This window comes from Drechmeria coniospora, chromosome 01 (genome assembly GCF_001625195.1).
Source record: "Drechmeria coniospora strain ARSEF 6962 chromosome 01, whole genome shotgun sequence".
Lineage (NCBI taxonomy): Eukaryota > Fungi > Ascomycota > Sordariomycetes > Hypocreales > Ophiocordycipitaceae > Drechmeria > Drechmeria coniospora.
This window is the reverse complement of record NC_054389.1, coordinates 9,863,633-9,875,980: the sequence shown is the minus strand read 5'-3', so window position 1 is coordinate 9,875,980 and position 12,348 is coordinate 9,863,633. Positions and strand designations below refer to the sequence as shown.

Sequence of the window (12,348 nt, the reverse complement as noted above, 5' to 3'; positions counted from 1 at the left end):
GCAGGGCGTTGCACGATGCAGCGGGTGGTGCCAGCTGCCAGGCCGCCTGCCGTGGGTGCTGCTGTTGTGGGCTTCGCTTCGCTACCGGCTTCGAACGAGCGTACGCAATCCGTGGCTGCTGGCCTTGTCAGGCGATTGCGGATGATTCGATCGAGGAGACGAAGTCGGAGAACGCAGAGGTGAGGCAAAGCGAGAGCAGGCGATGCGAGGTGAGCAGGCAGTTGATGGCTGAGCGTTCGACCGTCGAGCGTCAAGGGTAGAGCGGAGTGATGTAGTCGTTACGTTGTGGTCGTCTAGTCTCGTCTGGAGGGAAGGGTAATGTACTTGCGGAGGGTGAATGGATGACGAGATGGGATCAGTGTCACGTGACCGAACTAAAACCACAAACCTTATTTATCTGCGACCCTCGCTTTTTTTCCCGCTCCTTTTCCTTCACCATACAAAATAATCGAGACCGACAAATCCGATATACTCGCCAGCGATGCCTGATTCCGATCAACCCCCCCCGTTGCTGCTGACGTCCTGATCGACGGTCAAGAACAAACGCCCATAACCTTGCCTAAAACCATCATCACGAGGGCCCCACGTGCGGCACCCATGATGCGGTGATGACCTGATGCAAGTAACATTATGCCATGACATGATGAATGTTCCAACACGAGGGAAGCGAGGGACGAGGCAGTGCATCTGCGCATCACCCAGCTCCCATATCCTACCTGCGACCCTCGCGGCCGCTGCAAACGCATGAACTTGGGTGTGATGACGATGGATGCGCGACGTGAGCGCCGTCGTCGTTGCGCATTTCTTGCCAGGTACGTACGTGTGTGCGTGAGTTGAACCGGCGTCCGGTGACGGCTTCCAACATGATGATACCTATCTCTGGTAAACCTACCACCTTGGAGCGTCGATGACCATCTCGCATGGATCGTCAACCACTCGGTTGCAGGAGGACACATCGGCACAACTGATTGACACATGACCCCTCGTGCTGATTGACAAAGCGGCGTTGGAGCTTAGACTGATCAAGTCTCGCCAGATTCCCGATTACACTCGTAGCCGGCTGGCTGGCCTGCGTCTGCAGCTCTTCTGCAGCTGTCCATGCCCGATTGCGCAAGATTCCGGCAATTGGCTTCGGCTGATGCATGGAAATTCTCCACGAGCGCAGCAACGATGGTGGCTCTCCCCAGCTGCACACCATGATAATTCCGTTCGCAAATGCGTTCAGCGCAGCCATGCAGCTCCAGGATAGTTTCGTCGCCTTGAGCACCGCGGAGGGTCTGCGCGACGGTGCCAGTAATGACCTGCGACAGCATGTTGCCGTTCATTGCCTTTGCATTGGCATGATAGACGAGGCACCTGCAGTACTGTAGAAGTAATTGGCCAAATAGACAGGGGCAATGATGATGAAGAGGAAAATTGGCAGCGGACTTTCGCACCGACGGACTTTTTTTCTTTTTGGTGGTAATCCATGACGTGCTGTTGTTTTGGTAAGCCGGTGGAAGAAATACTTGGCACCTAGGACTGCCTTCGTAGGCGTGCACTTGTAGCGTGCCCGCAGTGGTACAAGGCGCTGAAAGGTAAAAATACAGTACTGCACAGGCACAAGTGTGCATACTCTTCAGGTACCGTCCAACTATAATTGATACCTGCAACGTTGCAGCGCATGCTCAATTAAGGAAGCCTTTGCATCACATGTCTGTCTCAACACCATCTGCGATGCCATCAAATATCGACACATCCTACGTCTGCTTGCATCATCATCCATTTCGTCATCCTCTGCCTTTCTCACATCAATTGCCTCCAGGCTTTGCGTATGCAAACCTCCAGTGGACCATACGGGAGCATGACTTGAATTGACGATTTCGAATCATGATTTGGAATCAACCCTCGAACCACTAGCAGAGTCAAAAGCCACAATGCGGACTAACATCTTGAGTTCCGCACCACGGTCCGGCATTAACATGGACGATGGCTAAGTCCGAACGCCACACTTGGTCAATTGTCAGGTCAACTCCGTCGTTGATGGACTGATGCACCATGTGCCCGATCCCACATCGACTGCCCACTCTCGCGTTTCCCCTGTCTCTTGGAGAGCGGCATAGGCAGCGAAACGGAGTTAAGACGAGACATGCTTTGAAATCGCTGGGCTCCGCCGCGTTCATCAACATGTCCGACCTGCCAAGTCCGCCACCGTTGAACCAGCCGTCAGGAACCATGGAGGAGCTGGCCGGTGGATATAAATTGCGGCTGCTTGGCGGTTGGAAATACTGGCCATCTCTATCTTCCCGTGCTTTCTTCATCGTACGGTTCACTTGCGAATCACTCTGTACAACTATATAAATCGCACAATCTTCGCCAAAAGTGTGCTGTCCTACAATATCATGGCGGGCAAGAAAATCATCCTCATCACCGGTTCGTATTCCCTTTCACCCTTTCTGCCTTTCTCCCTGACGAGCGGCAAATTCTGACGGGTGCCTTGTAGGTGCCAACTCGGGCATCGGCTACGATGCCACCTACACGATAGCAGATGCTTCACCGGATAATCATGTCGTCATGGCCTGCCGCAGTCTGGACAAGGGAACCAAAGCCCTCGAGGAGCTGCAGGCCCGGAAGCCAGCCGGCAGCATCAGCCTCATCCAGCTCGACGTGACCGACGACAATTCTATCAAGGCGGCTGCCGAAAAGCTCACGGCCGACTTTGGTGTCCTCGATGTCCTCATCAACAACGCAGGAATCTACCTGTCCAATCCGAAGGACCGCCGTTCCGAGATTTTCGACACCATCAACACCAACACCGCCGGGCCCCTCATCCTCACCGAGTCGCTGGTGCCGCTGCTCCGGAAATCCGCCGACGCCCGCGTCGTCAACGTATCCTCCGGCCTCGGCTCCATCAGCCTGCGCCTCGACGATAGCACCCCGTACTACGCCATTCCCGCCGAGGCCTACCGCATGTCCAAGGCGGCCCTCAACATGGCTTCGGCCTGCATGTACGCCAACTACCGCCCCTGGGGAGCCAAGGTCTGGGCCTACTGCCCTGGTTACGTCGTCACCAACTTGACCGGCGAGGGTGATCGCGAGCGGAGGAAGGAAGAGGGCGCGGAGGACTCCCAGACGAGTGCCGACGGCCTTTTGGAGATCATCAACGGGAAAAGGGATGGAGAGGTCGGCCTATTCTTGCAGAGAAGGGGAGAGCGATTTGATTGGTAGACGGATGTTGGATGGACTATGCACGCCCAGCAAGCATAGCTGGCACCATTTGACACGGATACTTGTACTACGCCCTTGTTCATCAAACTTGTACTACAGTCATGAATAACCGCATCATGAGTTTGCTATCCGCTCTTCCTTTGTGCTGTATTTTGGTAGCCCCTCGCTTATCATCGTCATAGTCCAAACATCACGGCCCACCTCGCCATCGGGGTCACAACCCAACAGGCTCGGCGAGTGCCAGAAAGAAAATGGCATGCCATCACAAATACATATGGAACAGGGACGAAAGGTATGCGTCGTGAGCTTAATACATTTCGAATGCCTCCTTTCAGCTGGACCAGTAGGTAACATCCGAACTGGCGTGACCGAAACCGTGTACTGAGGAGGCCATTATACCAAGCTTGACACCACAAATAGGAGGACTTGCTGCGTTCTCTCAATCTCCATATTGGTGTACGCAGACGATGTTGGAATGCTCTGCAGTCATTCGGCAGGGTTGCCGCCCAACCGGACGACGAAAACACCTGTCGGCGAAATAATTAGGTACATTTGGCTCTCCATGCTTGTACTTATCTCCAACCCGACCAGTCATCAGATGCAACCCTGCGACTGGCCAGCTCCCAGAAATGATGTCCTAGTCGGGGCTTTCTGTTGTAAATACTCCGGCACCATGACTCTGCCATGTCATCAAACCAATTGTTGAGAAGAGGGCGTGGCAGGATGCGAGAAACAAAACTCATCTAGGTCTTGGCAAAACGCTGCAGTGTAACAGTAACAGTATGACCGCATCGGTCAAAATCTTGCGCTGTTACACCTGCAAAGAACACCATACTGACAAAAATAGATATGTAACCCTTGCAGGCTCATGTCACGCTGCCAGTGTCTGATGGATCAAGGGCGTCATCAGAAAGCGAACAAAAGATCACTACCCCGGACTGTATCCCATCGGGCCATCACCAAAGTACCGCTTTGTGGCCGAGGACGGCTGGTTCGTCATACCTCCGGTCAAAACTCGCCCAAAGTCACTAGGCGCCGTGATCGGGGCGCTCATCTGGGGAGCCGAAAAATCCGTCGGACCAAGTCGGCTGCTGTTGAACGTTCGCAAAGATGTTTGACTCAGAGGCGCCGAAAGGGGAGTTGGCGGGTGGCCAACTGAATAGCCCGAGGTGTCATCCTGCTTCGACAACAGCGCTGCTCCTTGCGTGCGGCTCTCGCCTGAAGGGGGGCTCGGCGTTAGACCTGAGCCAGCTGGCCTATAAGTGCCTCGAAATCCAAAATCAATGTTTAATGGGAGCGAGGCTGACGAAGCCCTCGCGCGCGACCGGCCCTGAGACGGCTGCTCTATTTGAATGTAACCCAGTCCCGAGACGACTGGTTGATTGCTACCACCTGAAATGCATTCATCAGCAAATCAATCCTCGAGACGTGAGCACCACAACCGTACTTGAGTAGTTCTGCGACTCACATCCCCCGACCGCACTGCCCATTGTCGTGACTAGCTGCTTCGTCTGGAAACTGGTTTGGTGACGCTCACTCATCGAAGGGCTTGCGTTGTTTTCTCCTTGATACATCGGGTACTCGAGCGAGTCTGGCTTCCACGACAAGCTTGTGCGTAGCGGAGATTGTATCGAGTCAGTCCTGGATCTTGAAATGGATTCTCGCAAGTGCATCGGCTGCTGTCTCTGTCGAAATCCAGCACGACCGGCATTCGCAATACTCTCTAAGCTGCCCTGATGGCCGGCGTGAGCATGCACAGTTCGCGATTGAGCAACGTATCTATCGTGGGAAGCGGACGACAGCGGCGAAAGCATGCCCGAGCTTTCCATTCCAGTAGATTGGCCAAGTTCGATTCCACCAAAGGACGGGGTCAGTCCTGTTGGGGAGAGGTAGGCATCCTCTTCTCGCCGAACGTCAATCATCAGCGGTCTCGGCACGTCATTCCCATACGACGAGTTCATGCTTTCCCCAGATGCTGCAGGGCAAACGATCGTTTGGACCGCGCCGTACGGGGAGTGAAGGGCCTGGACGTTGTCAAAGTCGTCCGGGACCGTTCTCATTCTCATCATTCGGTCTCGATCGTCAGCAGTGAGCCTTTTGATTTTGGCGCGCCTGCGAGCCGAGGGTCAGCATGCCAGCAGTTGCATCTTCACCGCGGCGACACACCTGTTCTGGAACCAGACCTGTACCTGTCGAGGGCTCAGACCAGGAATTTCTCTCGATAGGCGCTCCCTATGAGCGGCATCGGGGTGGGGCTGCTTCGCGAACTCGCTCATAAGAAATCTTGTCTGCTGGTGCGTGAGCCTGGATGCTGTCAGCGAACTAGTTTCAAGAGCAAATGTCCAGGGCAGTGTAGCCACCTAAATCTCTTCATCTTGCGTCGCGCAGCCAGTCGTTCTGCCATGGTCAGAGGCCGTCCAGGAACATCGCCATCACCTTCCGCTACCTCGTCATCCTCCCCATCGAAATCTCCGTCCTCTCCCATGCTTCCCTCTTTCGTGTCCGCTCCGTTTTGTGTTGATCTCGTACCCGAGGCTTCTTCCCTTGATAAGACGGTGCGGAAGTGGTTTGATGCGGACTGTTTTGAAAAGGGGTCGGCGGGGATGAGGCTGTCTCCACGATCTACGATCGCGGGTTTCTCCTCCGCGCAGGAGTGTTGAGGTTCTTCTGGCGCGTGACTTCTTTCCTTCTTCAGTATTGGTTGATCGTCAGTGCCGCGCGGCTCGCGACAGGTTTGCTCCGTCTTTGCCCGATCCTCCACCCAAGATTGCCCTCCTTGGCCGGCTATATACGTCCTTCGAGAGTTGTTCTTTGTACATCCGCGATTGTCTCCGAAGGTCTTTGAAAAAATGCCCGTCTCATGCTGCGGAAGATACGAGTACTGACCTTGCCAGTCTGGCTGAACCGGGTGTGGAAGGTCGTATCGGTCTGACATAAGTGAACACTGTGGTCTGCGAGCAGACAAACCGTAGTTGTGAAGGGGCCAATAGTTAGTATTAGTGGAACAAATGCGAGTGATGGTCATTGGTGAGTTTCAACCGGATATGTTGCTGCTGGACTACGTGGCGAATCGGCGGTCACGAAATCGTTGACGGGGTCGTGGGGTTTGCGTATTCCAAGAACGCCGGCTTGTGATTGAAACGAGGTATATCATACGATTTCCAGACAGCTGCCAGCCGTGGCTTGATATAATGAGAGTCTTGACGTGATAACGAACCGGAGCCCTCTTGGGTTGAGAGGAGGGTTCGACGGCCACGGTCGCACCGAACAACTTGGACGAAGGATGCTCGTCGTGAGAGTAGCAGCAACTGAACTATGCTTGATTCCCGGACGGCAAGACCCAAGAAGTAGAAGAGAGCGGTTCAAGCTGTCTCGCTCGATGGTGTCGCAAGGTCCTTGAAATACCGGCAGATCCTGACGTCCCGACAGCGAAGTTGGCGGTGATGGAGGGTAGACTGAAATCAACAATAGTCTGTCCAATATTGCGGGGATATGATATCTAAATGATGCTCGAAAGGCTTTGAAGGGCCCCGCGATAGTGAATCTCCGTTGCGATTGACAACATGGGCACCACGAAGGAGGACCAGATGCTTGCTTCCGACCCAGTTACATTCCAGGATAGGAAGCGTGCGGAAGGTGGATGTAGATGAAGAACTCTGGACGCGACGCAGAAACGGTCGAGTCAGGGACCGTCGACGAGACCGCAGCTACCCCTCCCTGTACCCAGCAGCGGATATCGTTGGAGAGGCTGGCCTGTGGGGGGAGCGGATGCCTGTGATGGAGGGTGTTTGTGAATGGCCGGTGTACCCTTTTAAGACTTCTAGACTCGTCAAGGCCGGCTCCTGAGCATATGCCGGGCGACGAGCAGTGATGAAGACTCTTCCTGGTCGTGCGGTTTGCAGAGGCACAGGGACGGCCAGTACGTTCGGGAGTCAAGCTTTGGAGCCGACTGGGTCAAACACGGCGTTTCGAGCCAACGGAGCGAATACCTCGTCGTGGTCGTCTCAAGAGGTTTCTTGTATGCGAACGGGTACATGAGATCGTTCAGTCATGCCGCATACGCCTGAATCGCCGTCAATGCATAAGCGAATAACGTTGCTGATCATGAGCCTTGGTAGTGTACGTGTGTACAAGCTCGCTCGGCGACAATGGTTCGACAGGACTCCAGAGGAGAAAAGACGGCGCCACAGTCGAGGAAACCGGCGGGGGGTACATCCACTCCAACTCTGGTTCGCTGGCTCATGAAGCCAACGAAGTCGGCCAGCCAAGCAGTCCAGCAGGCGAGGGGCCACGGATGAGTTGACAGGATCCTTGAACGAGGAATCGCGGCTCCGCAGCAAAAAAACCATCTTGTACTCGTCCGCAACCTGCTCATTGGTTCTCGATTCCATGACTGGCGTCGAACTGGTCGCTCCGAGCCTCCAGCGCATGACCGCCTCCGGGACGCCTTGGTGCAGGACCAATGGGGAGGGCAAGATGGAAGCGGAGGGGCGCGACGTCCAGCATGAGTTGTGCATCAGTATGTACCGTATTCCATCCGACTACATGCAAACGCAGGTAGGCACACGCCTACGAATGCACGCGTGCGGATAGTGTTGCTGGCATTCGTGGAAAGGGGGGGTGGGAGGGCTGGGGTCAGCAACCAGGATTCAAGCATGTCGGGTCACAATGGACCCATGGATACAGCCGAGAGCCATACCCGAACAGAGGCAAAGGTATCGGGGTGGGAGAAGTTCATGGGTGGATGCGAGTAATATGGCAGCAGGGACCGTCGAGAGATGTGGCACCATGCCTCGGGGCGTCTCATCATGGCAGGGTTCGAGAATGTACCAGTACATGCAACACTTCGAAGACGAGCGCTCGGGGAAGTGTGTACCAAAGGAAGAGCGGCGAAAGGGGCGCGCGCGGGAATTGAGGTGAAGGAGAGGCAACGTTATTGTGCAACGAGCTTCCCTGCCACGCCAGCCATGGACTGTGCCGAGCGCATGTGGGAGCAGCAGTCATGCATCGGGGGCCATGGCCATGGACAAGCGTGAGAAAGGAGAGGGATATGGGGGGCGACGAAAGCAGCAGGCAGCATGCGCACACCGTACACAACCCACCGTCCGCCGACGTTGCCCTGGATCTGCACGGAGCACGTTGATCCATTGGTCGTGGACTTCCAGAATACAAGGGTCGCGTTTCGGCTTTGCGCCCTGTCCGCCGAGGAATCCTCATGGGCTTCGGCGGCGGCATGAGAAGAGGGTGACGCCGCGAGCTCGAGGAGAGATTGTATCTGTACCTGCGAGTGCATGTGCTTCGGCCCTGAGCAGAATCGCACCCGTTCTCCGTACGTCGCTCGGAGATCAAGCGGCGCGGTCTGCCATGCAAGTCACGCAGGCTAGTCCGGCTCCTTCAGTGGCAGAAGGGGCTGCTCATTGGGCGTGGGCCGGATGCAGCCCCGTGGCACTCCGCAACGCCTTTGATGCGTGGGCTGATGAGGGCGGATCGAAAGGACGACGAGGGCAGGCTGAAATGGTGTGCGACTCTGCCAAGCTGCCAACGGGCGGGCGAGGCTTGGTGGGGTTCGAGAGGGAAGTGCGTCCACACATGTTGCGTGCTTCGATGCAGGTGCAGGCAGGTGAAGGGCGCATCATGCTGCTCGTACATGCACTCTGGACTCGTCGTACCCAGGTGCGCGGATGTCGTGTTAGCGTCCGCCGGTGTGAGCAACCAGCCCGCAGCCGTCTCGTCTCGTTCAAGGTTGCAGCCGAGCAGCTCGTGTCCTGCCGGAGGCCCAGTCAGGCAGTCAGGCAGGCAGGCAGGCGGGCAGTCAGGCAGGCCAAGCGACGACGCATGCCATGATCTCGAGGGAAACGATTGAAACGTGCAAGGGCCACTCACCGACGCCGTCTCATTACCGACCAAGCCAGGGGAGAGGGGTCAGGGAAGAGAGGAAGACGATGCGCATATTTCGTCCCAAGGCCGCCCAGCTACCACGAGCACAGTATGCGCTCGCACGTGCGCATGTGGCAAGTGTCGTCGCACGACCAGCGTTGGTCGAGTTGAGAGACCCGCCGTCGCTGGCGAGGCCACGGTGCGGCAGAGTCCATCCACTCGCAGGTAGCTAGCTGTAAGTAAGTAAGTATTGCTGCATACATGTGCAGGTCACAGCTCTTGGCGGCATGGTCGCGAAGGAGGGCTGAGGTGGTGGATCGCTGGCCGTCGTCATCCAGTCCTTCATTTCTCGTCTCCAGAACAGTAAGGTGCAAGCTTGTATCACGCATCCATCTCCCTGCCGCAGCAGTAGGCGGTCGTGAGGGCTGCTCCTCATTCTCGTATGCGCCGCAGGATTGGTCGTCACTTTGCAGGCAAAGGTGCTCCCGCGGTGCCACGTCAATGCAACCGAGTCGAACGCCACTCCGTTTCAAGGTTGACCTTGGGCCAGGTCGGCAGATTGAGGCTCGAGCTATGGATACCGTATCCATTAATATCGATTTCGAGCATTGGCCGCCACCCGAGACGCCGGAGCGATGAGTAGCGCTGCCATTCTGGAATGCCGGCCGTGAGCGGCGAGGTGGTGAGGAAGAAGATGGATGAACGTCATTCGTTTCTGCGTTCCCGCCCGGCCGCAATTTATCCAGCAGCGGCAGCGCCTGTCCTGGAATACGCCACAGTGACGCTCAGTTAGTGGGAGTTTGCGCGCAGCAAGGGCGCACAGGCACGGTACGAGGGTGCGCGTACGCGGTGAATACGAGTGCGAAATGGCGCTCGCTCGCAGGCTGGCCGAGAAGAATCCGGCTCGCCTTTTCGTCGTCATCAACACCAAGGGAAGGGCCAGGGGTCCGATGGCCGCGTCTCCGCATCAGCAGGCAACCGTCAGCTCGGAAGCCAGGATGGCCTCGGCAGCACTTGCTAGTGCTGGTGGCATTGGCCGGCATCTGTGACGACCGGGATGCCGTTCGTGTTAGGGGCATGGGTGGACCTGGACCTGCGTGCTCCGTTCCCTTATTATATGCAGTACCGATTCTCTCGCCAGTGTACTCGGTACAGACTACCGTTAAAGCTCTCGGCTCTGCGACGCTCGCAGTTGCCTGCAAGTATTCGCAACCTCGTTCCTTGTACGGAGCACATCCGGTTTCGATGCAAGCCCATTCCGGTACGGAGCGAAGCGTTCTTCATGGACCGTCGCGCGGCACAAACCAGCACCAATGGTGCCGGCAGATGAGAGGACGGGGCCTCCGTGACTCGTCGTTTTATTGACAGCATAGTGATGTCGACCTGCATCGCCGCAATCGTCCGAAGCTCGCGGATCAGGAGCCTGAGAGCTCAGCGATGGCCACCTTCTTCATGCACCCGTGGCTGGGGAGTGCGGGTACCACCAACCACGCCGGAAGATTCTCAACAGCGTCAAAGGCCTGGCCTGGCCTGGCAGCCGTGCAAGGCCAACAGGTGGGTGCCTTCATGTCGGTCCCTGCCGGAGTTCGCAATTGACCACGGCGGTGCATGCAAGTAGGTGTACTGCAGTCCCATACCCGGGGCACGGTCCAGCAGACGGCGAGTCATCGGTCACAAGAACACCGCCGGCAGTGGCGACGAGTCGTGCGGTGTGCTCGTGCTCGTACGAAGCAGTGGCACAATTGTCGACGAACACGTGCATACCACCGACTTCATGCCCATGTACGGTACTGGCACGGTAGGCATCCTCCTGCTCGTATACGTGTCCTGGGTAGGTAGGTGGAGGTGGGTACATGGCTAGGAATGCTCATCTTGTTAGCCTTCCTCCATCGTGCACAGTAGGTCTCGTGCGGAAGATGCGGTAGGAGAACGGAAGCAACAAGGTGCTCGCGAAGCGTTGGCCGACTTTCTGGATGAAGCAGGTGGTGATGCAACCCAATCGACGCACGGACTGGTGGTGATTTGGTGGGAGAAGTTGCAGAAGGTGATGGTTTGAGTGAGGAGTTTTGGCGGAAACGGCATTTGCTAACCAAGAGCCTGCCCTCCTTCCTGAATCGATGGCAGGCGGGATGGGATGGGCTGGGATACCCAACAAGCACCTCGGAGTTGGAAGCACCCAGAAGTACCGAGAACCACGGAGAGGACGTCCAAAGATAGTGGCGACTACCGCGTACTGCCTGGGCACTACCAACTACCGTCGTGGCCCCTGGTGACTGCTACCTGCACCAACCCTACTGACAGACATGTGCTTATTCCCGAGACGCGCCAGCATAAGTACCTTTGCATGTACGCTGTAAATGCAAGCCTCGTCCTCACCTCGTTGGCACCAACACCTCCAAACTTTGACGCTCCTCAAGCAGTCACCTTGCGTCATTTCTTCACGAGTAGCCCGCCGACTCCAAGGCCGGACGGGACTGAAGGCAGCCAGAATCCGATTCGCTCCATCGACATCAAGCAGTCCCCGTCCTCCTTGTCTTGAGCCCTCCCGCTGGCTAGGGTCTTTATGGAAAACCTCGAGAGCGAGCGCTCCGGTAAGCATGCTGCAACTAACATTCCGATCAAGTAGGTGCAAGGCTGAGGCGCATGGCAAACGAAAAGCAGGCGGTCACGCATCACCGAACCAAATCCCAACAACGACTGAATCAAGCAGTTTTTGTCGGCACAGACAGCCATAGACCATTCGTCCATCCATCCATCCATCCATTACGGCTGCCCATCTCACGCGCTCTTGTGATCGTCTTCAGCCTCTACCGAATTTGATGGATCGTGGGTTGACCGCTCCTTCACGGCTGCATGTCGATGTTGCCATCCCCCAATAAGCCACCATTGTGCGCCCCCTTCCCCAGTTGCCCTTGTCTGTCAATCACTCAACCAGGAGTGTATGGAGTGTCATCTGTACCTCAAGCCGACATACCAGCACTATCGGTTCTTCTCGCCCACGATCTGTGACCCGAATGGTGAGCAGGATTGATGTGCCATTCTTGTGACATTTTCTGTCAGGTCACCGATGGCTCCTGTCTCTCCTAGAGTTGTCGACAATCGTAATCTCCATCTCGTTTTGTGATTCACTCTCAAACTGTTGCGGCTTTGGTCTCCTCGGCACGAAATCCATGCCATGGACCTCAGCACACGTTGGGCATCCGCAGTCAAGCGCCGTTCACAATCCCGTAAAACCGCCCCAGCTGCATCACTCCCCACTGCTCG

The 12,348-nt window shown here is 56.3% G+C and overlaps 4 protein-coding genes across 4 annotated transcripts; 1 reads left to right on the top strand and 3 right to left on the bottom strand.

The window, feature by feature from the left end:
• Positions 1–1,022: 1,022 nt before the first annotated feature.
• On the bottom strand, positions 1,023–1,325 carry DCS_02613 (uncharacterized protein; the record flags this gene model as incomplete). The annotated part of the gene is made up of 1 exon (XM_040799940.1): positions 1,023–1,325. One exon carries the CDS (start codon positions 1,323–1,325, stop codon positions 1,023–1,025), a length of 303 nt encoding a protein of 100 aa, XP_040660823.1.
• Positions 1,326–2,381: 1,056 nt separating this feature from the next.
• DCS_02612 (uncharacterized protein) lies at positions 2,382–3,207 on the top strand (the record flags this gene model as incomplete). Its single annotated transcript, XM_040799939.1, has 2 exons — positions 2,382–2,412; positions 2,483–3,207. 2 exons carry the CDS (start codon positions 2,382–2,384, stop codon positions 3,205–3,207), a joined length of 756 nt encoding a protein of 251 aa, XP_040660822.1.
• Positions 3,208–4,135: 928 nt separating this feature from the next.
• DCS_02611 (uncharacterized protein) lies at positions 4,136–6,142 on the bottom strand (the record flags this gene model as incomplete). The annotated part of the gene is made up of 4 exons (XM_040799938.1): positions 4,136–4,599; positions 4,655–5,319; positions 5,374–5,511; positions 5,568–6,142. 4 exons carry the CDS (start codon positions 6,140–6,142, stop codon positions 4,136–4,138), a joined length of 1,842 nt encoding a protein of 613 aa, XP_040660821.1.
• A 4,357-nt stretch (positions 6,143–10,499) lies between these two features.
• DCS_02610 (uncharacterized protein) lies at positions 10,500–10,939 on the bottom strand (the record flags this gene model as incomplete). Its single annotated transcript, XM_040799937.1, has 2 exons — positions 10,500–10,614; positions 10,722–10,939. The coding sequence occupies 2 exons, from the start codon at positions 10,937–10,939 to the stop codon at positions 10,500–10,502; spliced, it is 333 nt and encodes a 110-aa protein (XP_040660820.1).
• Positions 10,940–12,348: the final 1,409 nt, after the last annotated feature.